This window comes from Oryza glaberrima, chromosome 2, assembly GCF_000147395.1.
Source record: "Oryza glaberrima chromosome 2, OglaRS2, whole genome shotgun sequence".
NCBI classification, from domain to species: domain Eukaryota; kingdom Viridiplantae; phylum Streptophyta; class Magnoliopsida; order Poales; family Poaceae; genus Oryza; species Oryza glaberrima.
In genome coordinates this window covers 31,037,383-31,060,553 of record NC_068327.1, presented here as the reverse complement: position 1 = coordinate 31,060,553, position 23,171 = coordinate 31,037,383, and the positions used below count along the sequence as shown (strand labels likewise).

Here is a 23,171-nt window from a genome sequence, read left to right as displayed (position 1 = left end):
GTGTGGAAAAAAAGAAAAAACAAAAGATGCACAGTCCATGGAAGAGTACATCTATACTCAAATCACTTAATTAGCCAGATAATCTTGCTGTCACGTAAAAACCAGGCGCATTAATTCATCTTTTATATCAACACGTACACCTACACGATAGATTGCTGGTAATAATTTTGTAGCTTACTAAAAGTATTTTTTCTACTTAAATACATATTTAAGGAGTCTGTTCACTAGAAAAAAAATATATGCACAATTACATTTGTTGTTTAATTACGAAGGGTTTAAATTTACTCCATTGATCATACTTGAAAAAAAAACATTTACTCCAATAATCATATTTGAAAAATTCTACACCACTAATATTGGTTGATTTAATTTATAATAAGTTATAACAAAACATATATAACATATATAGTATATAAGTTAATTGTATAATAAAAAAAATATTTCTTGGCATAATAGACCACCTTAACAAATAATAATTATAGACAAGCTAGCTCGAACGGGAAGGAAAAAAACACAGTCCCTGTCTTCATAAGAATCTAGCACTTTGTGAACCCTTTAGTTGCATGCCATAAGAAAATAAAGATAACTCACCTATGTCGTAGGTTATAGACTTATAGTACTTAAAAGAACAATTTTCACGGAAAACCCCGAACAATTTCCATTGTGTGTATTATATTTAGTTCCCTATAGAGGCTACAAAATCCCACATTAATCCGAGAAAAAGAGGAGAAGAGTTCGAGTAAAAATACATCTAGAAATTATTGAAATTCGGAATAAAAAATATGGAAAGAAGAGTCCATGTAGAACACAATTAGAGATTAATTAAAATTCGGAATAAAAAATAGAATAAATTCCAAAATTATAAAAATAAGAATAATAAGAGTTCAAGTAAGATTACAATTTTCAAACAATAGAAATTGGAAATAAAAAGAATAAGAAATATTGAAAGATTTCCCACTATACAGCACAATACGAGATTAATGAAAATTAGAAATAAAAACTAAAATTAATTCAGAAATTAGAAAAATAAAAATAAGAGTTTAACTAGGAATATGGTTTATAAATAACTAAATTTGGAATAAAAATAAAGACTATTGAAAGAAGAGACCGTCTAGAACACATTAGGAAGTTAATGAAAATTTGGAATAAAAATAAAGTAAAATCTAAAAAATAGAAAAATAATTATAAGTGTTCAAGTAGGAATATAATTTATAAATATCAAAATATTGGAATGAAAATATGATTTTTTTTATAAAAAAAAATAGTCCATATAGAATACAACGATGAGAAATTGCAATAAAGAGAAGAGAAGCAAGCCCGTAAAGGAGTAGGGTGGTGGCAGTTGATGGGGCATAAAAAAACTGTAAACAAAATTCTAAATAGAATCCCAATGATGATTAAGAGGAGGGATAACGGCAAGCCATTAAGTAACCGGTCATGACAGTTGGCGGGACTTCTACAAAGTAAAAAAAAATAAACCACAACGACAATCATTTTCGATTTTTAAAATCTCAATGATAATAAAATTGAGAGGCACCAGGCGGGTCGCATAGGAATACAGTGGTTGAGCCACCAACGGTTGGCGGGTCTTATAGAAAATAAAAAATAAACTCCAATGATAATTATGTTTGATTTTTAGAATCCCAATACAATAAAGAGGGAGGCACTGAACGGGCCGTAGAAGAGTACAATAATGATGTTTGACGAGACTTCTAAAAATTATAAAAAATAAAACCCAACGAGACAATAAAAGGTCCTATTTTTAAAGGTTTTAAGGAGGACGAAGAAAAAATATGGTAGATCGATCAAGCAAATAAATGGGTGATAAAGAAGTAAAAGTAGTGATTGGTGTGACTTTTAGAAATCAAGGGATGATAATGTTCGGTCTTTTAAAATCCTAAGACAATGAGATAGCTATTTAGCAAATTTTAAGTAATATTATATGTAAAAAAACCGATAATTATGTATGAATGCTAGCCGCGCAGTTGCGCGGGCCACCCAGCTAGTTAAATTTAAGTACATATAGTGATGTTTGCATTGGAATAGTAGTGTCTAGTACCAGTTTCTTGATGATGTAGAGTTTATGGAAACTATGTGTAGTGTCTTGGGTTGAGAATAACCTAATATATCAAAATTTACAGCGTGTTCGCTGCAACGAACCTGGGGAAGAGGCGGAGCCGGTCGACGTGGAGGGCACGTGCGGGTAGCCATGGAGGCCAACAACGGTAGCAGGGCGGTGAATAAGTAGTACCGTGATTCTTGGTCAGGCTGAATCTTGGGTGTGTGTATTTATTGAGTAATCAGCTAATCTTGATCGGTAAGCATAACACGAACAAATTGCGAGTGAAAGCCATGACTTCGTGATGTTTCCCTGCAATCATCTAAAAGAAAACTTACAATATGATATCTCACTTGCGGCGGCCTATCTCTAGTGGATTCACCCCAATGATAAGGGCGGAGTCGAGATTGTGCATTGTGGAGAAGAAGACGAACATAAACACTCCGTGATTGTATCAGTAAACTTTCTTTGCCATGTATGATCATCGATCACTCTCTGGACGTCCGACTATCACGAGCGGTTCGTCCGTGATCTGTTGAGTTTGTTATACGACTACGAGCGTACAACGGACAGGCTGGTCCGTGATGATCCAGCGCAATCATGTGTACCAATCGGCCCTACTACAAAAGCGCGAAGCTTTGCTTTCGCAACCCAGAGCCGTGCCAAATTGCAGCTGATGTACGCACATCGTATACCGGAAAGAACTGTTCGTCATGAAGAGCAGAAGACGTCCGTTGACGCTGACGGAGAACCAGGCGTGTTGATGACTTGATTGCAAACTCGTACCGATGCTGATGCCGATCGATGCCCCTGCTACACGATTGTTGGGTCACCGCATTAGAGCAAGTCTAACAGTACATAATACTACTAGTTCTAATTTATCTATAACCAATCTAATAGCCAATTCATACAATAGTTGCTTATTATACTATTAATATATGATCCCACATATCATACACACAGTGTATCTTAGAATCCGTGCTGCAGCTGGCTACAGATCTGTAGCCCGCTGCTTCTCTCTCTCATCGTTTATCTTAGAGCAAGTTCAATAGTAGAGAGAGTTAACTGCCGGCTCCAAAATTCACCACATTATTTAAGAGATAACTAAACAACGGTATATACAACAATTGGCTACACCCATGCTTTAACCAACGCATCCTGTGAGGTATTGCTAATTTCTGCATGTTCAAGTTCTAATTTTTGATTGGTTGTCCCGAGCTGCAAGGGCAGAGTGCCTAGGCGCTCGTGCTTGAGCCGGCGACTGAATTGTCGTCCGCTTTGCTCTCTCTGCTTTCCCTCTCTCTATCATATATGTTAAAATATTAGGTAAGCAGGCTATTAGCCTGCTATTATACCTGTTCTTATTAAAATGTGTTTATAGTTGGCTAACAGCGCTATTGTACCTGCTCTTACTGCGTGACTTGATTTCTCCTTAAAAGCATCACCGGCCAACCGTGCTGGATAGCATAGTGCCACTGTTGTAGTATGTCACTCGAGAGAGGAGCAGGGGGAGCACAAGGGTCATGATTCCACCAATTCCCTAGACTGTTTAACGCCTCTCTCTCCGTGAACCTTTTTCAGTAGGAGTACTAGCTGACCATGATCATGCCACAGCCCACAGCACGCGCCTAGCAGTAAAATAGTGGCAGTGGCAGTAGTACTGTATTAGCTGGAGCGGTAAATCAAGAATGTATTATCCTTCTACTGCAGCTGAACAACCCAGATTGTACTAACCTGACCTGTAAATCAATAAAAGATGCTAGAATTACACCATTTGAAACAAAAAAAAATCGCTCGGAGCAGGAATCCTTTACGCTGGGCCTGAAAGACGCCACGGAGAAGTGGAGAAAGCAAAGCAAAGCGCCGTTTATTACTACACGCGTCTGGGGCACCTGCCCTGGCAAGCATGGCACTGGTACTGTCACGGCAGTATCATCACCCGACCTCACAGTCTCACCTCGATGGGGGGCCCACACACTGTCGCAGTGTATCGAGCGGGACCCACCACCTTTCCGACGCACCGGCTCCGCCTGACACGCCACGTGATCCGCCGCTGACACGCGGGGTCCACGACGCGGACGGTGTCCACGTGTTCGCGGCTGGGTTTTAAACGAAGCAAAGGAATAGTACTACTCCCTCTACCACCCCGACAGAAAGATTCGCGCCAAGTCAAAACCCCGGGCCCTTGGGTCCCACCTTCCATGTCTGTACTGGAAGCGAGCGGTGCGGGGGACGGGCCCACCTGGCAGCGAGAGCGAGGAACCCATGTGTGAGTGTGAAATGCCCCCTCACGCCCGGTTGAAACCTTGCCGCACTCGTCGGCAGCCGCGTCCACACCTCGGCTGCTCCTTCCCAGTTCCCCCACTCCACTGCCACCACCCCCTCTGCTTTCATCGGGGAATGCGACCGCGCGCTCGAGCATGCGACGCCTCGAGCCCGGGCTAGGGTTCCCCGACTCCGCCTCCGCCGCCGCCGCGGCCGACCGACGCCACCATCCCGCACGACGGAAGAAGCCGCCGCCGCAGCGGCGAAGGCGACCGGCGGCGGCCGCAGCAGTAATAAACATATCCCGCTCTTAACCTTCCCCTTCCTCCGCCGCATTGTCGTGTTAGGGATGGCTGCGGCACGCGCATCGCGAGTATTTTAGTGCAAGGGGCGGGCGGGCGCGGTAGAAGTCAATAGATCCAATCCAGCCACGCGCGCCGCTCACATGGCGGATCCGAGGTTAGTGGCGAAACCATCCCGCCCAAGCAAAAGATAAAGCCAAAAAGGAGAAAGAGGGCGGGCGAATTTGAACAAAGCTAGGCAAAAGCGCCGCATCTGGCTGCTTCGTCGCTTTTCTATCATTGCTATTTTGGTGCGATTCGCCGGCTTACGGATCGCTCGCTGTTTCGAATTCGTCTCTGCTGCTTGGGGTAGTGTGAGTGTGTGACTAGTGCGGCGACTGTGCAGTGGTGTTCGGTGGTTTTGATTTCTCCTGATTGCTGAGGCGATTGCCCTCTCTCTTGGCGGTTTCTGCAGCCGGCGGTGGGGCCTCGCGGCGCGACCGATCCAGATCCAGCGCCCTCGCCGCTGCGCGTGCACGGCATCGGCATCGGCAGCCACGCCTCGCGTGGCACGGCACCGCGAGGTTGGTGGGCGGGCGATCGGCTTGGTGTGTGCTGTGTTATCCCAGTGCCCGCACATTTGTCGCCAGCTAACCTCTTCCACACGCAGGTGAGGAGGAAGAGGAGGAGGAGGAGTGGAGAGGCGACGGCGACGCGGGCTCGGAGGAGGAGGAGGGGGAAGCGGTCAGTGACTCCTTCTCCCACTCGCTGAGAGGTGATTAATCTTCCCTTGTAGTACGGTTGCTGCTTTTGTGCTCTGTTGAGTGTGATTGCTGACTTCGGTTTGGAATCTGTTGGTTGGTAGAGTGCCAGAAGCAGCGGAAGCTCAGAGCGGAGGGGGCTGCGTTGCTGCTTTCACCGGCCAAGCATGAGCTCACCGGCGGAGGTGGTGGGAGCATAGAACTGCTGGTGCTCTCGCCGAGGTGCTTGGTTGGGGGTAATGTTGGAGGAATGAGCAAGAGCTCCACAGCGTCATCACGGAGCAGATCAGGCACATTCCCGAGCCCCGGTACCCCAAACTACCACCGGCATTGCGCTAGCACCATGCAGTACCCTAAGGGATGGAGCTCAGAGCGGGTGCCGCTTGGAGGTGGTACCAATAGGAGGTATGGGGGCAGTGGGGTTGTTCTTCCTTTCAACAATGGGAGGAAGCTGCCATCAAAATGGGAGGATGCAGAGAAGTGGATCCTAAGTCCAGTTTCCTGTGATGGGATTGGAAGGATGTCAGCCCCGGCGCCTCACCATAGACGGCCCAAGTCAAAGAGTGGCCCACTTGGCCACCCAGGCGGAATACCGGGTGCTTATGCGGCTGCTTCGCCGTTTGTGCCCTGCTTTGATGGTGTTCTGGCAGCGGCTAATTTTGCAGCACATTCTCCTTTTTCTGCTGGGGTTCTCATGCCAGAGCACGTGCGCAATGGTGACTTCAGCAGTGGAAGAGGTAGAAGTGGGGATGATGGCAGTAGCCGATCTTACTCTGCAGAGAAGGACCCATATATCTTGAGATCAGCAAGTATACATGCGTGGACAGAGACACTTATGGAAGCATCCGCCTTTGCTAATATCTCAGAAGAAACTGCACAAGGTTTGATTACGGCAGTCCCTTCTCCATTGTTATCATTTATTTGTTGGTATCTTGTCATGCGTTCTGATTCTGTTGCTACTGCAGTCTGCACATTTGTTATTTTGCATAAGATTTCATGAGGACGCTTGATATAAGTTTTGCAGCTTGTGTCACTTGTCCAGCGTGGACTCATAATTCAAGTAACAGCTTGCCCGTTATCACAAGCTTCGAATACGCGACTTTCCAACTTTCCGTTGATGTTGGGATAGGCCAAAAGAGTGCATGGCGTTTGTGATATGTTTTGGTATCATCAAATTGAACTTTCCACTTTAGTTTGTAGTGGTTAGTGAGCATGCATGGCATTATGCTATTTGCATATCCTGTCATTTTTGCAGTGAGATACTATAATAAGAAAGATGCTCACATGCATAACGTCATACTACCACCTGTTAATGCATCTAAAGTTCTTCAATCAATACAGTGTAGCACAAAGGTGGAGATTTCAATCTTACAACCCCTTGGCACTCAAATCCGAGCATCCATTCTGTTTAGACTGATCTTACCTGTTCACATTTCTAAGCATGCAAAAACACCTGATGCATATGCACTTGAACATTTAATTCTTTGACATGTGGACTGGTAGATTGTTTGGGAACATTTGAATCGGCTTGTAACATCTTGTTTTTTCCAGTTCTAAGGCCTTTCAAGTGTCTGATGTGTTCTGTGATCTTCTGTCTTCAGAAGGCTAGTTGTGTCGTTTAGATGGACATTATAAAAGACTTTCCATAACCATGTATGCCATCAGATAGTGTACATCAGGATTATGTTATTTCCATCTTGCTTAACAATGAAATGAATATAATTAGATTTTTGTCAACCAAAATAAAAATGTTATGGCATTTTTATGTATTGGGGATTTTCCACAGTTAATTCAACAACCTTCAGATGTATCTTCATATATGCTAATTAAATTTCTTAACAAATTTGTACCCTGCGCACAGATGATAAATTGCAAGGCTTGCGAGGAGAAACTCCTGCCATTTCCAGTCCAATAATAAAGAAAGATGTTGCCACACAAATGAGTCCTGATGACAGTATATCGTCTTCTCCAAAAGCAAGACATTCATGTTCCAGTTTACCATCAGGACATCCTATTAAAGAACCAAATAGTAATGCACTTAAACCTGAAGTCCGAGATGTCCAGGTAGATGATCAAGTAACTGTGACCCGGTGGTCCAAGCGACATGTAACACGAGGGTCTGATAGGCGGTCAACAAATATTGTCGAGTGGAGGAAGAAAACAATTGAGACTCGAGCTCCATCTTTTGATGAAAAAGAAAGAGAAAGCTGCGTATCAAAGTAAGATATTTTCCCCATGTTTATCAATTTTTTTATTTGTAAATTTGATTTATGCCTAGAGACCAGCATACAGTCATGTACTTCATATTGTAACTCATAATCCTATACTGCCAACCTACTGTCAGTGCCATAGTGACTATACTTCTCTGTTGGTTTGAATTTTGAAAGTCTTATGTTCTTTTTGTTGAAACCTGAAAGAGAAGTCTATGCCACACTCCAGGTCTCCTGCTGAAGCTGATTTGGTTGTATGCTTGTACATATACATAGGCAAGCGGAATTCGATTTGACTCTTATATGGTCTGCCAATAAGTGGCAAATTAAATATTTACTCATTTTCCTTCTTAAGAAACAAATACTATGCAACAAATTTGATTTTAATTCGCAAATCTATTTCAAGATGCCATAGGATCACAAGCCAGTAAGCCACAGGTTCTTTTATAAAGTTATTTTCACAGCATTCCAATTTATAATATAAGGGACTAGACTGTGAAATGGTTATTTTTTTTATACGGTCTAACTAGCTAGGTGGCAGAAAAAAATGAATAAAAGACAAAACCATACTAATATAATCAAGAACCAATGTTGTATGGATGAGATATCCACTTAGTCATATGTAAATTTAGCCTTTTTTTTATCTATAAATTTTCTCAGTCCCTACTTTTTAGTATTCAGTTATGCAACCTAAACCTTGTGCCTGTTTTTCCCTTTGAACAGAAGAAAAATATGTTTCCCCTACTTCTTTCTTTACCCTTCGTGAATACCAGAACTCCGGACAGATAATAGTACTACCTCCGTATTTAAATATATGATACTGTTGACTTTATTTGGTCTTTGGTGTGCAACTTTGATCATTAATTTTCTATTAGAATATAATGGTAATATCTAACAAGATTATAATATTATAAAAGTACTTATTAATGAAAAATCTACCCATATGATTTTTATGTTTTCATACTAAATATTTTGAGTTCTATTGATGGTCAAAGTTTAAAAAGTTTGAGCAGATAAAGTCAATAGTGTCATAATTTAAATACAGAGCAAAAAAAAAGAGAGAAAATTTTGCAGTGCTTAGTATGTAATATTGACTTACTAATTAAGGCCACAAACTGTGACTTGTTCTATTGCTGAGACTTTATTTCTGTCAAGGTGCAAGAGGGAGGAAGCGAAGATCACTGCTTGGGAAAATCTGCAGAAAGCAAAAGCAGAGGCAGCAATTCGAAAGTTAGAGGTAGTCTTTTGTACTTCTGTACCATAAAAATGCATGCTTGTATAATTGATTTTCCTGAAGGTTTACTTTTTCTTTGATTATATGGAATTAAGTCTTTTTAATGTAATAAGTTGTGGTTACATGTTCTGCCTTCTGTACTTTCAGATGAAGCTTGAAAAGAAGAGGTCATCATCGATGGATAGAATCTTGGGCAAACTACGCACTGCTCAAAAGAAAGCGCAAGACATGCGTAGTGCAGTTTCTGTGAGTGAAGATCAATGTGGAGTGAGAGCAACCAAGAAAGCATCATACTTGAGGAGAACGGGCAAATCATTCAGTTGCTGTTTCACCTATCGTGCTTGCTAGTTGTGACATAGTTGGTACCGTGGGCGTAGCAATGGATGTACCTTTGTAGAAACTTTTTGGTGAGTTTTTGCTCGTATAATGGTAAACTAATTGTGGTGCAATGTACTGTTGCGGTGTTGCCTGTCTTATTAGAGCATTTTTACTTGAAAATTTATTAACATTTCGCATGAATCTTCAGGACGTTGCAGCTCATGTCAGCCAACAAATCAGAATTAATCAGGAAGTCAGATTTTTCCTTGCTGTGGCAGCTGGAGGTGACGGGGTTATTTAAAGAGAATTTGCATGGTCTGATCGATGAAATACCTGTAGTGCCAGTGGAGTGGTATAAATCAGTCATCGAGCAAAATCTATATTGTAGTTAATTTCGTGGATTATTGCTCCCGTTATTCTGTGCCTGCAATCAATCTCTGTACACCCAATAGAAGCTCCTTCGAGTTCGAGAGCTTTATGCTAGTCACCACCAGATTGGCCAGGTTCAGTGGTTCTCATTCTGATTGATATGTATCTTTCCATGGGATTCTGTAAGCAAAGCAAGCCTTGGGGCTTGTACTGATATATTGTATTGAAAGAGGTTATGAGAGCTGCAAGCTACGACTGCAGCTTGCTCTCTTGTCCAGTTTTGCTCTTTGAAGCCCGTGTGGTTCTGTTTAGATGTTACTATATCTTATGCATACAAGTTTTTTGTGTACATACTATGCACATTAACTAAAAAGTTTCACCAAAAGTTTAAAGATTGGATTTTATGTGTAGATGGAATATTACTAAAGGTACATTATTTTTAAAGAATTTTTTACGATATTTGTTAGTTGGTGTGTACAAGAAAGACGGCTTGTGTGCATACGATACGTTTCCTTTTTAGACATCCAGGATGCCAATAGTTATTTGTGATTGTCTATTTAGAATTTCAGATTATCCTTTGCTCACCCAGAACTGATGTAGAGTTGGAGTTTAGTCAATGTTGGCAACATTTGGGGGAGACTGCAAAGTAACTGCTGTAGCACTAGCTATACATGAGTATATAAAGTGATGATTGCATGGGCATAAATACATTGATGAAAAAACAAAACGAACATATACAATCCATATACAATCCGCTGGGGCCAAAATTTTGTATGCAGGCCATTGAACGCCAGGTTGCTCGCTTTTTTATGGTACAAATTGAAGTTGTGTTGGGAGTACCTTCATGGCATAGAGGTTCTCAGAGTTTCTCTTTGCATAAGTAGGAGTACAGCGTTCTTCTATTTTGTTGTTCTATGGGTTCAAGTTGAGTTGAACCAGAACCTTAGGTCACAGCCTGACCCCTGATAAGTTAAAGTGCAATAGTCCGGTTGTATGACGTTAATTTATACCAGAACAGAACCGTCCTATACGAGAGCTATTTATACGTTCGAGCATGGGACATTGGAACATACTTTCGTCTTCCTCCAACTAACGGCCTCGCATTCTCTACATAGCCTAATCTGCAGGATTGGTTTCATGAAACCCATGCTAGCTTACACCACAAACCATCTTTACATATACAGGAGAGTTAGTTTCATGCCGGCTGCCGCTACACCAGAACAGGAAACCCTGCGTGGCCATGATGTCATGGCCGGCCGGCAAGCTTTAGCCATATCTATATATAAAGAAGCACTTCATGCACAACGGCAGTACACATATCCAAATCTACGTTGTGTTCGATCGATCACTGCAACATCCATTATAATACAACATAGATCGTATCATGGGGAGCAAACGGCGAGTAATCTTGCTGCCAACTTTGGGCGTCGTCGTCCTGGCCATCGCGGCAGCCGTCCTCTTGCACGCCGGCGAGGCGGCCGACGTCGCCAACGGGCAATTCGCGAGGGCGAGCGGGACGCGGTTCACGGTGGGTGGCCGGCCGTTCTACTCGAACGGCTTCAACGCGTACTGGCTCATGTACATGGCGTCTGACCCCGGCGACCGGAGCAAGGCGGCCGGCGTCCTCCAGCAGGCGGCGAGCCTCCGCGCGACGCTGGTGAGGACGTGGGCGTTCAGCGACGGCGGCTACCGGCCGCTGCAGAAGTCCCCCGGCGTGTACAACGAGGACATGTTCATGGTATCGTTGCGTACGTGTTGTGTACACCATGCATGCGTACGTACGTACGTATTGGTGACAATTTTGGATAACAATGTTGTCGTGTGATTCAGGGACTAGATTTTGTGATAGCCGAAGCGAAGAAACGAGGGCTGTATCTGATACTGAGCCTGGTGAACAACTGGGACGGATTCGGCGGGAAGAAGCAGTACGTGCAGTGGGCTAGGGATCAGGGACACAACCTGGGCTCTGACGACGACTTCTTCCGGAGCGACGTGACCAAACAGTTCTACAAAAACCATGTCCAGGCACGAGCTAACATCCGATACGCTGACAGTTTATAACCTGAAAAAAAGAGAGGAAAAAACATATCTGACAGTAAAAAACGTCCTCGATTAGTCGATTTGACGTTCTGCTCGCATGCATGCAACAGGCCGTCCTGACCAGAGTGAACAAGATAACCGGAGTGGCGTACAAGGACGATCCGACCATCTTTGCATGGGAGCTCATCAACGAGCCTCGCTGCCAGAGCGACCTCTCCGGAAAAACACTTCAGGTAAACAAAACTCAGTTTTAACCCTCGTTTAATTCGTCACCGGCCCGATCACGCCATGTGTTGCAAGATGTACTAATTTGTGATCGTTTGATCAATGTGCTTGCAGGCTTGGGTCACGGAGATGGCCGGGTACGTGAAATCCGTGGATCCGAACCACATGGTGGAGATCGGGCTGGAAGGGTTCTACGGCGAGTCGATGCACAAGAACTTCAACCCGGGCTACACCGTCGGCACCGACTTCATCGCCAACAACCTCGTCCCCGCTGTCGACTTCGCCACGATCCACTCCTACCCCGACCAATGGTATAGCACACGAATGACAAATTAATCCATCCATCCAGTGTGATATGGTTAATTTAACTGGTGAAAAATCATATTGCGGCAGGGTGTCCGGCGCGAGCAGCGACGAGCAGGTGGCGTTCATGAGGAAGTGGATGGCCGACCACATCCGCGACTCGGCGGCGGTGCTCCGGAAGCCGCTGCTGGTGACGGAGTTCGGGTGGTCGGCGAGGTCGAACGGGTACACGGTGGCGGCGCGGGACGCCTACTTCCGCACGGTGTACGACGCGGTGTACGCGTCGGCGCGGGAGGGCGGCGCGTGCGCCGGTGGCCTCTTCTGGCAGGTGATGGCGCCCGGGATGGAGAGCTGGACCGACGGCTACGAGGTGGTGCTCGAGCGCAGCAAGTCTACGGCCGACGTCGTCGCTCACCAGTGCGCCAGGATCGCCGGACTCAGCCCGGCCTAGTTTGCCAATTCACGAGACAGCGATAATTTATCTACACGAAGATAATCAGGAGAGGATATGTTGTTATTATTATGCATAGGGAGATATTCAGAGGAGCTTAATTTATTTTTCTAATCGACAATATCGCGATGAGGAGACTTTGCGATGAGGTAGATGTTGATTTTCTTGGAGAGAATAATATTTTATACACGTATACTGAAGTATTCCCTCCGTCCCTAAATATTTGACGCCATTGACTTTTTAAAACATGTTTGACTGTTCGTCTTATTTAAAAACTTTTGTGAAATATGTAAAATTATATGTATATATAAAAGCATATTTAACAATGAACCAAATGATAGAAAAAGAATTAATAATTACTTAAAATTTTTGAATAAGACGAACGATTAAACATGTTTAAAAAAATCAATGACGTCAAATATTTAGGTACGGAGGGAGTACTTGTTATTACTCCACTCGATGTACTTTGTCCAAAGGAAAAAGTACCCCGAAAGTCCCTCAACTTGTCATTGAGTTATAAAATCGTTCCCCAACTACAAAACCAGATATATGGCATCTTCTAACTTATAAAAACCGTGCACTATAGGTCTCTCGGTGGTTTTGACACCGGTTTTGTTTTACGTGGCGGCTGAGTCAGTATAGGACCCCACATGTCAGGATGCCATGCCAGAACCCTCTCTCTTCCCCTCCTTTCTCTCTCTCACCTCTCGACGCGGAACGGCTATCCTAGGAACCACGCCGACGAGGTGTCCTTCTCCACGACGCACGACGGGGACCGGAGCAGCGACGACGTCGTGGCGATTGCACCCCACGTCCTCCTCCTCCTCGGCGAGGGCACCGGAGCTGCTGTCGTGGTGCATGCGGAACCGTGGGGAGGAGAAGATGTAGACGCGGAACCGTGGCGACGCCGACGGCGACCGTTTCTCCTTGGAGCAGTCGTACTCGTCGAGCATGTGGGTCAGGTCCTCGTCCCAGGTGACGGAGACGAGCACGTCGAGGTCCTCGGCGACGACCGCCACCTCCGTCCTGAACATCTCCTCCACCTTCTTCTTCAAATCTGCACGCGGCGAGAAGGGTATCGAGCGGGCCACGGCGAGGATGCGGGTCTCGCTGTCGATGTACTTGAGGGCGTCGTCGGATGGGCAGGGCATGATGCGGCCGCCGAAGCTGCAGAGTATCTTGATGCGGCTGCCGCCATCGACGCAGGCTCCACGTCCGCCGCCGCTGCAGATGCTGGTCGGGTGGCGTACGTGGGCGGCCGTCGCCGTACAGCTCGCGTGGCGGCGGTACAAGCACCGCAAGACGCTCGCGTTGCTCTCCTTCATCCGCGCGCAGGCCGCTGTCAGCCGGCCGCCCATCTACGCCTGTCGGTGGCGCGCACGTAGCCGCTGCTGGCGCGCGCGTAGAAGCCTGCGCCCGGCGTTGAGGCCCTCCTGCTCTCGCGTCGTCGTCGCCGCCGCCTCGTCGCCCGTCGTCGGCCGCTGGACTCCCGCCTCCCCCACCGGCCTCCTCCCACCCGCCAGCTGCCCCTGCCCAACTGATGAGGAGAAAAGTGAGAAAAGAAGAGGAGAGAGATAGAGGAAGATAGGTGGAGAGGGGGAGGGAAACAAGAGGCTGACATTTAGGTTTCACATGGGTTCCATACTGACTTAGCCGCCACGTAGGATAAAACCGGTGTTAAAACCATTGAAGGACCTGGAGTGTATGATTTTTGTAAGTTGGAGGATGCCATGTATCTGGTTTTGGTTTTACGGTTGAGGGACGGTTTTGTAACTCGATGACAAGTTGAGGGACCTGTGGTGTACTTTTTCCTTATCCAAAAGGCCTAATGCAAAGCAGTTAGGCCCTTCCCACCAAGGCCACACTATCCAGCCCAATGCTAGGTGCTCCCTCTCACGCGGCCCGCGTCACGGCTGATTGCCTGGTTGGTGGTGGTTCCACCACGATCCGCACCGTCCACCTGTCCCCTCCCGCCCGCACGGATGCTCCCACCTCGCGTCCTCCCATAGGGCAGCCCGTCGCGTCGCCACCCGTCAGCATCGTGCGGATGCCGCCACGTTTCGCGTCCCCCGCGCACAATCCTCCCCCCCGTGTGGTCCCCACCACGTTGAGTCCAGCATCCCAACCAATTGAACCAAACACGATTAAAATACCTTATCCCACTCGACCCACCCCACCCCACCCCGCAGATCCCCCACACCACTGACACCCCGGCCCCACTGCGAAGCCCCCGCGAGATCTGATGACCGGAGTACGAGTGGTGGACCAATCGCTGTGTGCGCGGTGCGAAAAGGGGAGGAAGGAGTATACTAAAACTTTATTACCCGGCACGCACTAATCGAGATTGGAGGGTGTCACTTCGTCGCTCTCGAGGCCGGCGTTTTAAACGCACCCCCACACGGCTCCTCGCTGCCGACACCTGTCCGGTTTCCTCTCCTCGCCTCGCCGCGGCGCCCGCGTCCTCCTCACCAACGCCAGAGCTCCACATCCCACCTCTCCTCAGGTTCCCGTCTCTGATCCCTCGTTGCGTTACGGGGAAGCAGGCGTGGTGGTTGCTCCCCGTGCGGAGTTTTCGATTGGTTTGGTTGGGTGAGTTTGGTGCTGGGGTGTTGGGGATTGGTTGGTTGGAGTTTGGAGATGGATTTTCCGGGAGGGAGCGGGAGGCAGCAGCAGCAGCAGCAGCAGCTGCCGCCGATGACGCCGCTGCCGTTGGCGAGGCAGGGGTCGGTGTACTCGCTCACGTTCGACGAGTTCCAGAGCACGCTGGGCGGGGTCGGGAAGGACTTCGGGTCCATGAACATGGACGAGCTCCTCCGCAGCATCTGGACGGCCGAGGAGTCGCACGCCGTCGGCGCCGCCACGACGACGACGGCGACGACGGCGTCCGTGGCGGCGGCGGAGCACGCGGCGGTGGGGGCGCCGCCCGTTCAGAGGCAGGGGTCGCTGACCCTCCCCCGCACGCTCAGCCAGAAGACCGTCGACGAGGTCTGGCGCGACATGATGTGCTTCGGTGGCGGCGGCGCCTCCACCGCGCCGGCCGCCGCGGAGACCCCGCCGCCGGCGCACCGGCAGCAGACGCTCGGGGAGATCACGCTGGAGGAGTTCCTCGTGCGGGCCGGCGTGGTGAGGGAGGACATGTCGGTCCCGCCCGTCCCGCCGGCGCCGACTCCTACGGCGGCTGCTGTACCTCCCCCGCCGCCGCCGCAGCAGCAGACGCCGATGTTGTTCGGTCAGAGCAATGTGTTCCCTCCGATGGTGCCTCCGCTCTCGCTGGGAAGTGGGCTGGTCTCGGGAGCTGTCGGACACGGCGGTGGTGGTGCCGCGTCGTTGGTTTCGCCGGTGAGGCCGGTCTCGTCCAATGGCTTCGGCAAGATGGAAGGCGGGGACCTGTCGTCGCTGTCGCCATCGCCGGTGCCGTACGTTTTCAATGGTGGGCTGAGGGGAAGGAAGGCACCGGGCATCGAGAAGGTTGTCGAGAGAAGACAGCGGCGGATGATCAAGAACAGGGAGTCTGCCGCGAGGTCGCGCCAGAGGAAACAGGTGAAAAGTCCTTTTTGTTGCAACTTGCAACTGTTTAGCATTTACTTGTCGAATTGCCTTGCCTTCTAGTACTTGCCTGTAGTGACATGTGTAGCACATATATTTTCCCTTTTAAGCAATTCTTTTCTTTTCGATGCGACAACTAACAAATAGTAATAACCGTGAGAAATGTTTATCATCATGCTGATCGTTTTATTTGCAAACTAGGATATGTGCCTCATATTTGCAAAGTTTATGCTGTATTTGGTTCAAACATACTGAAATTTAATTAGTATAAACGCTATAAACATATCTTTTGCACGTATTAAGCCTAGCCTAAAATTAGTATACACGCTATAAACATAAAACAAAGTGGTGTTTATAAAACATAAGCATATCTTTTTCTCCTTGCTAAGTTGCTATTGATGTTCTAAAACTTTTTGTCATTTTTTATGGATTTAATTTGTGCTTCCTTATATGGAGCAGGCATATATGATGGAATTGGAAGCTGAGGTAGCAAAACTTAAGGAGCTGAACGATGAACTCCAGAAAAAGCAGGTACTCTCCATGTTCTGTTTACATTTCTAGTTTGAGTTTTGTTCGTTATAATTTGGAAATACTTCTTCATGAGTTGAAGTACTTAGTACACTTTGGTAATCTTTAAACTTTCAAACATATGGAATTCCAATGAAGCATTTGATGCTGGCATATTATTCATTTGCCTGCGAACTGCCACTCTTTAGATTGGGGATTTGATGATACGCCATTGATTTCAGAGGGACCCTTGTGTCACTGTCACATGGTGGCAAGTTGCTAATCATCAAACTAAAAAAATTGCTGTTTTGAAATCTTAAACTATCAGTTTTTGTTATTCTCAATTGTCACTAGTTTGCCACATGTCCACTTAGTTTCTAGCAGTAGTCTCCAGAGCATTTGACCAAGTGAGGTCCTTACCAATAGAAATATTATAGGTGTTTTCATATACTTCCTCCATCCTTAAAAGAGTATCTTTTTAGCTATGAACATGGACAATACCACTCTTTTAGTGACGGAAGTTGTATTGACGCTATACTCTAGTGTAGCCCCTTACTTTATAGTCTACTTTTGAAATTGGAAACTAATTCTAAACTGACAAGTTACCATGAAATATGTTCCACGCTTGAAAGTTAGTTCTAAACAAAACTGAAGGCATGGTAGAGTAATCAAAGTCGGTTCCATTTTAAACTGTTTAAATAGTTTGGTGGTGGACTGCTGGTTAGTTGCTTGCCTTCTTTGTACAGGATATTTCATTTTATAAATTGTAATATACGTAGCTTATCATGCATCTTAATTGCAAGTCTAACTAAAATAGTACTTATGAATGTTGCATTGCACCCACACCCACAATTGTGATTATTTCATTTTGCACTGTCTTATTACATTCTTTGAGGTTTGCCCTTGTTTTGTCCGCCTTTCATGGTAAGTACTTCTGAGAAGGAAAACAAAAGAAAGGCTTTACATGATTCAAACATAAGTGCCTTAAGACCTGACAATTCTATTCCCTTAGGATAGTGGACTAGTAGGCAGTAGCTACTCTATTCATTTGATTATGCTTTAGCATTTGAACTTATTTTTATGTATTCTAATGTGCAGGATGAAATGTTGGAGCAGCAAAAGAATGAGGTAATTGCTTATCTTGGAAAAAAAATCTTTTGCTCTGGATAGGTACTATGTTTTGCTTATTAATGTCAAACAAGAAACAAAACGAAGCTGTGCAACCTAGGCATGCTCTGTTTTACTGATAGCTTACTTGTTTACCAAAAAGTTTTACTCTGTAAAATCTGATAGTTTTACCCTTTACATGAGTATTACAGCCTAATCTGTCAATATCATACATATGCTCTGCTCTATGATTATTTTTCGCTCGTAATGTATGGTGTGAATTTTAACAATTATTGTTAGGAAAATGTATGCTGTGTATATTAACAATTATTGATTCACTTGTTTGAATGTCAAACGTTATGTTCTGATTGATAGCTACTGGTCGTGAGTTTTGGCTTTCACACTATTACCTTATAGTATGGGATTTTAAGCAATGATGAAGTAAAGCTTTGTGGGGGGTTGAGAAATAATGAGGCAAGGACTGATGTCGATGTGATTGATTGCATTTTCCTACATCAGGGGTTAGGTGGCAGCATTTAAATGGCTTAAACTAAAAAAGAAATTCTTTGAATTGATCAGTCAACTGCCATCATTGTTGAATTATAACCATTTAAATGATATTTCATCTATAATAATACAGTTTTAACTAAATGCAACATTGGAAGGGCAAGCAAATATTAAAGTTTATTCAAAAAACAGTTATTTGATGTGTGTATAGTTTAATGCATATGTTTCCATCGTAGTGGGGTATAACTGTATTTTCCACAACATAACACTTAAAAAAGTTATGACAGGATAGACAATTGTGAAACTGTCAATATTGTTTGTTACAATCAATTTAACTGACAATTTTGACTGAACTTTACATGAAGTTAACACATCTCTCAACACTGTAAAATCTATGGATACCTCCTTAGGCCAATCGTTGTAAACTCTGCTGAGAAGACGGACTGTTCTCTGTAAAAAGGGATATGTTCTCATAACACTGAGGCGGCAGAATTTCAAACCGCACTCCCTCCGTGTCCTAGTTGTTTTTCCACATCTTAGACCACTAGTTTGAATGTGTACAGAAGCTAAGGGAGTGCCACAAATGGTTTGAAACTTAGAATCATCAGTTTTTTAGAGGCTACTCTAACCCTGAAAAAATGTGGATTGGACAAAAACTGAATTACTGAATGCTTGCTCTAACTAATACTGGTATGTAGCACACATACTTGGTATTTCTATTTCTGAGAAAGAGCCTCTTGTAGACTCTTGCCACTTCTACTCGACATAATTGTATTTTGGTAAAAAGGAAAACAATGGAGCCTCTGATGTTATCATAAACTGTACAATTCATTTTTGAAAAAGCAAATCACCACTCAATTCTATTTAATTTATGTTGTCCTTTGGTTGGGTTTTAATGACTTCAAAATGGGGTTCCTTATTTTTCTGTCAGCATACTATCTGACAATTGTTCCTGGTAAATTTGGGAGAGAAGTTTCCAAGCTTTTCGTTTCCTAGTTTGAGATTTTCCTCTGTGGCTGCAAGACACTACCGCGTAAAAGCCTAATAATGCACTGTTAATGGTTTCTGCAGATTCTAGAGAGAATGAGCCGACAAGTTGGACCGACAGCAAAGAGAATTTGCCTTCGGAGGACTCTGACGGGTCCATGGTGATCGAAGCTAAAGGCCTAGTTACCTGTAACTAGAACACAGTCCTTTCAATGTGAGCAGTGATCATAGTAGTTGTAGGATGGTGAAGCTGAAGACCTGGTTACCTGTAACTAGAACACAGTCCTTTCAAAGTGAGCGGTGATTACAGTAGTAGTAGGATGGTGAAGCTGCCAGTTACCTGTAACTAGAACACAGTCCTTTCAAAGTGAGTATAGTAGTAGGTTAGTTCAGAATCGCCAGATCGATCTGCCCTTGTAGGCCAACCATTAGTCCGTGGGCTTGTCTCTTGGGCGGACAGGCTGCCTGAGATATTCACTCGATAGGTTTTAGTTGTCTGAGTTATATCCAAGCATTGTATGTAACCTATTTAACCATGGTGCCTGCTACCTGTATTGTATTTTGCTGCTGTAGGAACCTATGTCGGTGTTACCATCTTGTTCTTAATTTGTGTACTTCTCTTGCCATTTTGGATAAGATGTATCTGAACTTATACATATGTACTTTTCCTTGCCATTTTGGACAAGATGTATCTGAATTTACATGAACCCATTTTGGACAAGGTGTATCTGAATTTATATGAACCATGGCACTGGGCTGTGTGTGTATACTGTATAGCATTGTGCCAAATTTGTGAGAAACGGATTGCTTATCATGGATAACACTTGGACAAGATGTATCTGAATTTATATGAACCATGGCACTGGGCTGTGTGTGTATACTGTATAGCATTGTGCCAAATTTGTGAGAAACGCATTGCTTATCATGGATAACACCACGAGCAATGTGGGGGCGCCTGGTCATGTGGCCGGCCAGTGACGCGACATGAATTTGGGGGACGTTTCGTGTAGCTGTCCGTCTCCGTCGTGGCCATCCTACTCCGGGATTGATCCAACTCGCTGTCCAGACACGTGCAGCACCTGAGGGGGCATCTCATTTCACCTCATCACTTCATCGGAATAGCTCTCCTGGAGAATCTGGACAAGCATCTCACGATTCTTTCACCAATTGGGTATTATTAGCAGCGTCGGATAGTATAACAAACTTTCTCAGAGGTAACGTTAGTTAGTCAGGCTAAAATTCTCTCAGAAGTCGCGGTAAAATCGTTTTTGCAGCACAGGACACACCCGCGTGCCACTTGAAGGGCACTGTCAGAGCCTTTTCTTTTTACATTCACTGACTTTTTACGTTCACTGACAGAGCTAGCTATAGCTCTTCAATTCTATCGTGAGCTGTAGGCTGTGTTTAGATATAAACTTTGGATCCAAACTTTCAACTTTTACCATCACATCAACCTATCATACACACACAATTTTTCAGTCACGTTATATCAGTTTTAACCCAAACTTTCAATTTTGGAAGGAACTAAATACAGCCGTAATGCCTGTACGTGGCGGCGCCAACGGACGAGCACCGTTTGCCACTCAAAAAGAGCCCGCATCAATGCACGCCAATTAACACAAGATTGACCTCCGGGTTAGTACCAGCAAACCTTGCACGGCGAGACGGCGTTGCTGTTTACTGCGACGCCGCCGTGCGCCTGACGAACGTGACGGGTGTGACCCTGCGTGTGTGTAGAGTGAAGTGAGAAAGAGACGAGAGCCCCCGTACCAGCTAGAGACAGACAGATCGCCGTGCCAAGACGACGACGGACAGGGACGCCCAACTGTACGTGCCTGCGCTGCGTGCATCCCTCCTCCCCCATTCGGCGCCAGCCGGACCACAGCCTGTCCTGCCCACCCCAACCAAACAATTCTCCGTAGAATGCACTGCACATCGATGACGAAGACGACGATGTACAGATGGTGCAGAGCCTGCATCAAACCGGGCCGTCTGCTCTGCTTCACGGCTGACGCTTTCTCAAGAAGAATTTCAGGCTTTCAGATTCTTTCGTCTCCATGCAGATAGCAGAGAACATTTCACTTTTGCATGGTTGATTGTTCATCGAATTTTGAGAGCAATGAGCATGAGCAATAATCATTTTTTTGGAAATAAAATTAGTCTACCTCATGGATTTACATTGATGATTGATAAAGATCTGAATTAGGGGAATAAGCAAGAAATCTGCTAAAGTAAAGAAAAAGGATGGCTGAATGACTGAATGATATTATGATAATGTTAAATGAACTTGAACCGTTCAAGATAGGATAGATAGGAGGAGGGGAGCCGGCCGGAGGGTGGAAGGCGGCGGCCCACCAAACCCTAAATTCCTTTCACTTTCCTTTTTTTTTCGCGCATCCGACGCATCGAGGCAGGGGATATTCTTTTTTTATCCTTCTAAGTTTTCGTTCTTGCATTCTTCTCGATGCAAGAGAAGATGTCAATGGCGTGGCGTCGCCGACGAGTTCAGCAACGGTTGCGCACGGACAACGCCACCACCTGCGCCCACTGCTTCAGCCTCATCTTCACCGTCTCCGGCGTGTCTCCTGCACCACATCGATCAATCAGAATCGAAATCAAAATCCAAAACTTTTAACTAATAATCGAATACCAAAACATCGAGACGACGAGACCTAAATCATATTTATTACAGAAAAGAAAAATCTATGTTTTCTCTGATAAGATTCACAGGTGCTCTGCATCTAGGAAGTGGCCTCTCTCAATCTAATCAACACCACGATTGATATATATCATGGAAGTATAATCAACAACAGCACGATTGATGTATCAATGAAGTGGATGCGACTTGCGAGTACGAGGTAAACACGTATACATACCTGGAGAGAGTATGGACATGGGGCTCCCGAGCGGCGACTCCTCGGACACATCCGACGAGGAGGCGCCGCACGAGCAGGGGCTCGCGGCGGCGTAAACCTCGCCCGCGCCGCCGCCGCCGCCGCCGGCGTTGCCGTGAACGGCGTAGTAGAGGTCCAGCGCGGGGAGCGTCTCCACCAGGCGGCTCCTCCCGGCGCCGCACAGCGGGCACCCGGCCGCCTCGAACCCGAACCCGAGATCCATGCACCCGCGCAGCTCGTCGAGGTCGTCGTCCGTGACGCTCCTCACCCGCCGCAGCGCCGACGACGACGACGATCCCTTGTTCATCCCGCGCCGCCGCTCCCACGCCTCGTCCCTCTCCATGTCCGGCGACCACGAGTTCTGCTTCTGCAGCCCTAGCCCCACCCCCGCCGCCGGAAGGCCCCTCCTCTTCCCCACGCCGCCGCAGCCGCCGTTCATCAGATGGCTAACCTTCTCCATGACGGCGGCGAGCCGTCGGCCCCTCCCTCTCCGTCCTCCTCCGCCCGTACGCCGTCGCGTCGGGCCGCCCTCCTCCTCCTCCTCCGGCCCCCGCCCCGCGAGGCGAAGGGGGGATGTGGGAGACGAGAGCTTCGAGGCCCTCGAAGCCGCCGCGGCGATGGGATTTTTATCCTCTCCTCCTCCCGCCGCCGCCGCCTTCCTTTTCCTTTGCGCGGTCAGCTGCGTGACGTGTGCCGACGTAAGAGGGAAAGAAGCTTTTATTTATATATATATATAGCCCTTGATCCAACGGTGGTGGTTTGAATCGGAGGGCAGTAATTATAAAGGCATTTAATTTGGGTCACGGACTCACGGGAATGAGGAGCAAATGCACTAAAATTTCACCCGTTTATTGCCGTTTAAATCGCCGATTTTGAGTTCGCCCGTTTGAATCTGTGGTGGGTTCGGTTGTGATTTCAGTGCGATGCGGTACACACTAGTATTTGTACGACACGAGTGCCCTGCTCGGCTGCCTTACGAGCGCAGGTCGATGACAGGTGGGACCGGTAGTCAGAGAAACTTTATGATGATACTGTAAAAGATAATATTTTTTAAATATATGGCAATGTAATTAGTGTTTACAATATAATAATATGTGTAAAATTTAT

General features: G+C 46.0%; 4 protein-coding genes and 1 pseudogene across 4 annotated transcripts; 3 read left to right on the top strand and 2 right to left on the bottom strand.

Moving 5' to 3' along the window:
• Positions 1-4,373: 4,373 nt before the first annotated feature.
• On the top strand, positions 4,374-9,774 carry LOC127764713 (uncharacterized). Its single transcript, XM_052289626.1, has 8 exons — positions 4,374-4,614; positions 5,081-5,189; positions 5,276-5,380; positions 5,471-6,247; positions 7,228-7,585; positions 8,732-8,813; positions 8,958-9,217; positions 9,337-9,774. The coding sequence occupies exons 1-7, from the start codon at positions 4,480-4,482 to the stop codon at positions 9,156-9,158; spliced, it is 1,767 nt and encodes a 588-aa protein (XP_052145586.1). The 5' UTR covers positions 4,374-4,479; the 3' UTR covers positions 9,159-9,217; positions 9,337-9,774.
• A 1,107-nt stretch (positions 9,775-10,881) lies between these two features.
• Positions 10,882-12,516, top strand: LOC127762656 (putative mannan endo-1,4-beta-mannosidase 9). The gene is made up of 5 exons (XM_052287129.1): positions 10,882-11,235; positions 11,328-11,522; positions 11,648-11,770; positions 11,877-12,073; positions 12,156-12,516. The coding sequence occupies exons 1-5, from the start codon at positions 10,882-10,884 to the stop codon at positions 12,514-12,516; spliced, it is 1,230 nt and encodes a 409-aa protein (XP_052143089.1).
• Positions 12,517-13,146: 630 nt separating this feature from the next.
• Positions 13,147-14,000, bottom strand: LOC127764730 (uncharacterized; annotated as a pseudogene).
• Positions 14,001-14,861: 861 nt separating this feature from the next.
• LOC127764725 (bZIP transcription factor 23) lies at positions 14,862-19,913 on the top strand. Its single transcript, XM_052289638.1, has 4 exons — positions 14,862-16,056; positions 16,522-16,593; positions 17,668-17,697; positions 19,255-19,913. The coding sequence occupies exons 1-4, from the start codon at positions 15,154-15,156 to the stop codon at positions 19,333-19,335; spliced, it is 1,086 nt and encodes a 361-aa protein (XP_052145598.1). The 5' UTR covers positions 14,862-15,153; the 3' UTR covers positions 19,336-19,913.
• Positions 19,914-21,415: 1,502 nt separating this feature from the next.
• Positions 21,416-22,735, bottom strand: LOC127764731 (uncharacterized). Its single transcript, XM_052289644.1, has 2 exons — positions 22,047-22,735; positions 21,416-21,755 (listed from the first exon to the last, which is right to left on the bottom strand). Exons 1-2 carry the CDS (start codon positions 22,522-22,524, stop codon positions 21,676-21,678), a joined length of 558 nt encoding a protein of 185 aa, XP_052145604.1. The 5' UTR covers positions 22,525-22,735; the 3' UTR covers positions 21,416-21,675.
• Positions 22,736-23,171: the final 436 nt, after the last annotated feature.

Excerpts from the sequence above, each read along its gene's own strand:
- LOC127764713 (XM_052289626.1), top strand. The coding sequence starts at position 4,480 with ATGCGACGCCTCGAGCCCGGGCTAGGGTTCCCCGACTCCGCCTCCGCC. Across the intron at positions 4,615-5,080 it reads GACCGGCGGCGGCCGCAGCA|CCGGCGGTGGGGCCTCGCGG; the intron begins GTAATAAACATA and ends CGGTTTCTGCAG. Across the intron at positions 8,814-8,957 it reads CAGCAATTCGAAAGTTAGAG|ATGAAGCTTGAAAAGAAGAG; the intron begins GTAGTCTTTTGT and ends CTGTACTTTCAG.
- LOC127764725 (XM_052289638.1), top strand. The coding sequence starts at position 15,154 with ATGGATTTTCCGGGAGGGAGCGGGAGGCAGCAGCAGCAGCAGCAGCAG. Across the intron at positions 16,057-16,521 it reads GGTCGCGCCAGAGGAAACAG|GCATATATGATGGAATTGGA; the intron begins GTGAAAAGTCCT and ends TATATGGAGCAG. Across the intron at positions 16,594-17,667 it reads ATGAACTCCAGAAAAAGCAG|GATGAAATGTTGGAGCAGCA; the intron begins GTACTCTCCATG and ends TCTAATGTGCAG.
- LOC127764731 (XM_052289644.1), bottom strand. The coding sequence starts at position 22,524 with ATGGAGAAGGTTAGCCATCTGATGAACGGCGGCTGCGGCGGCGTGGGG. Across the intron at positions 21,756-22,046 it reads CATGTCCATACTCTCTCCAG|GAGACACGCCGGAGACGGTG; the intron begins GTATGTATACGT and ends GATGTGGTGCAG.
- LOC127762656 (XM_052287129.1), top strand. The coding sequence starts at position 10,882 with ATGGGGAGCAAACGGCGAGTAATCTTGCTGCCAACTTTGGGCGTCGTC. Across the intron at positions 11,236-11,327 it reads ACAACGAGGACATGTTCATG|GGACTAGATTTTGTGATAGC; the intron begins GTATCGTTGCGT and ends CGTGTGATTCAG. Across the intron at positions 11,771-11,876 it reads TCTCCGGAAAAACACTTCAG|GCTTGGGTCACGGAGATGGC; the intron begins GTAAACAAAACT and ends ATGTGCTTGCAG.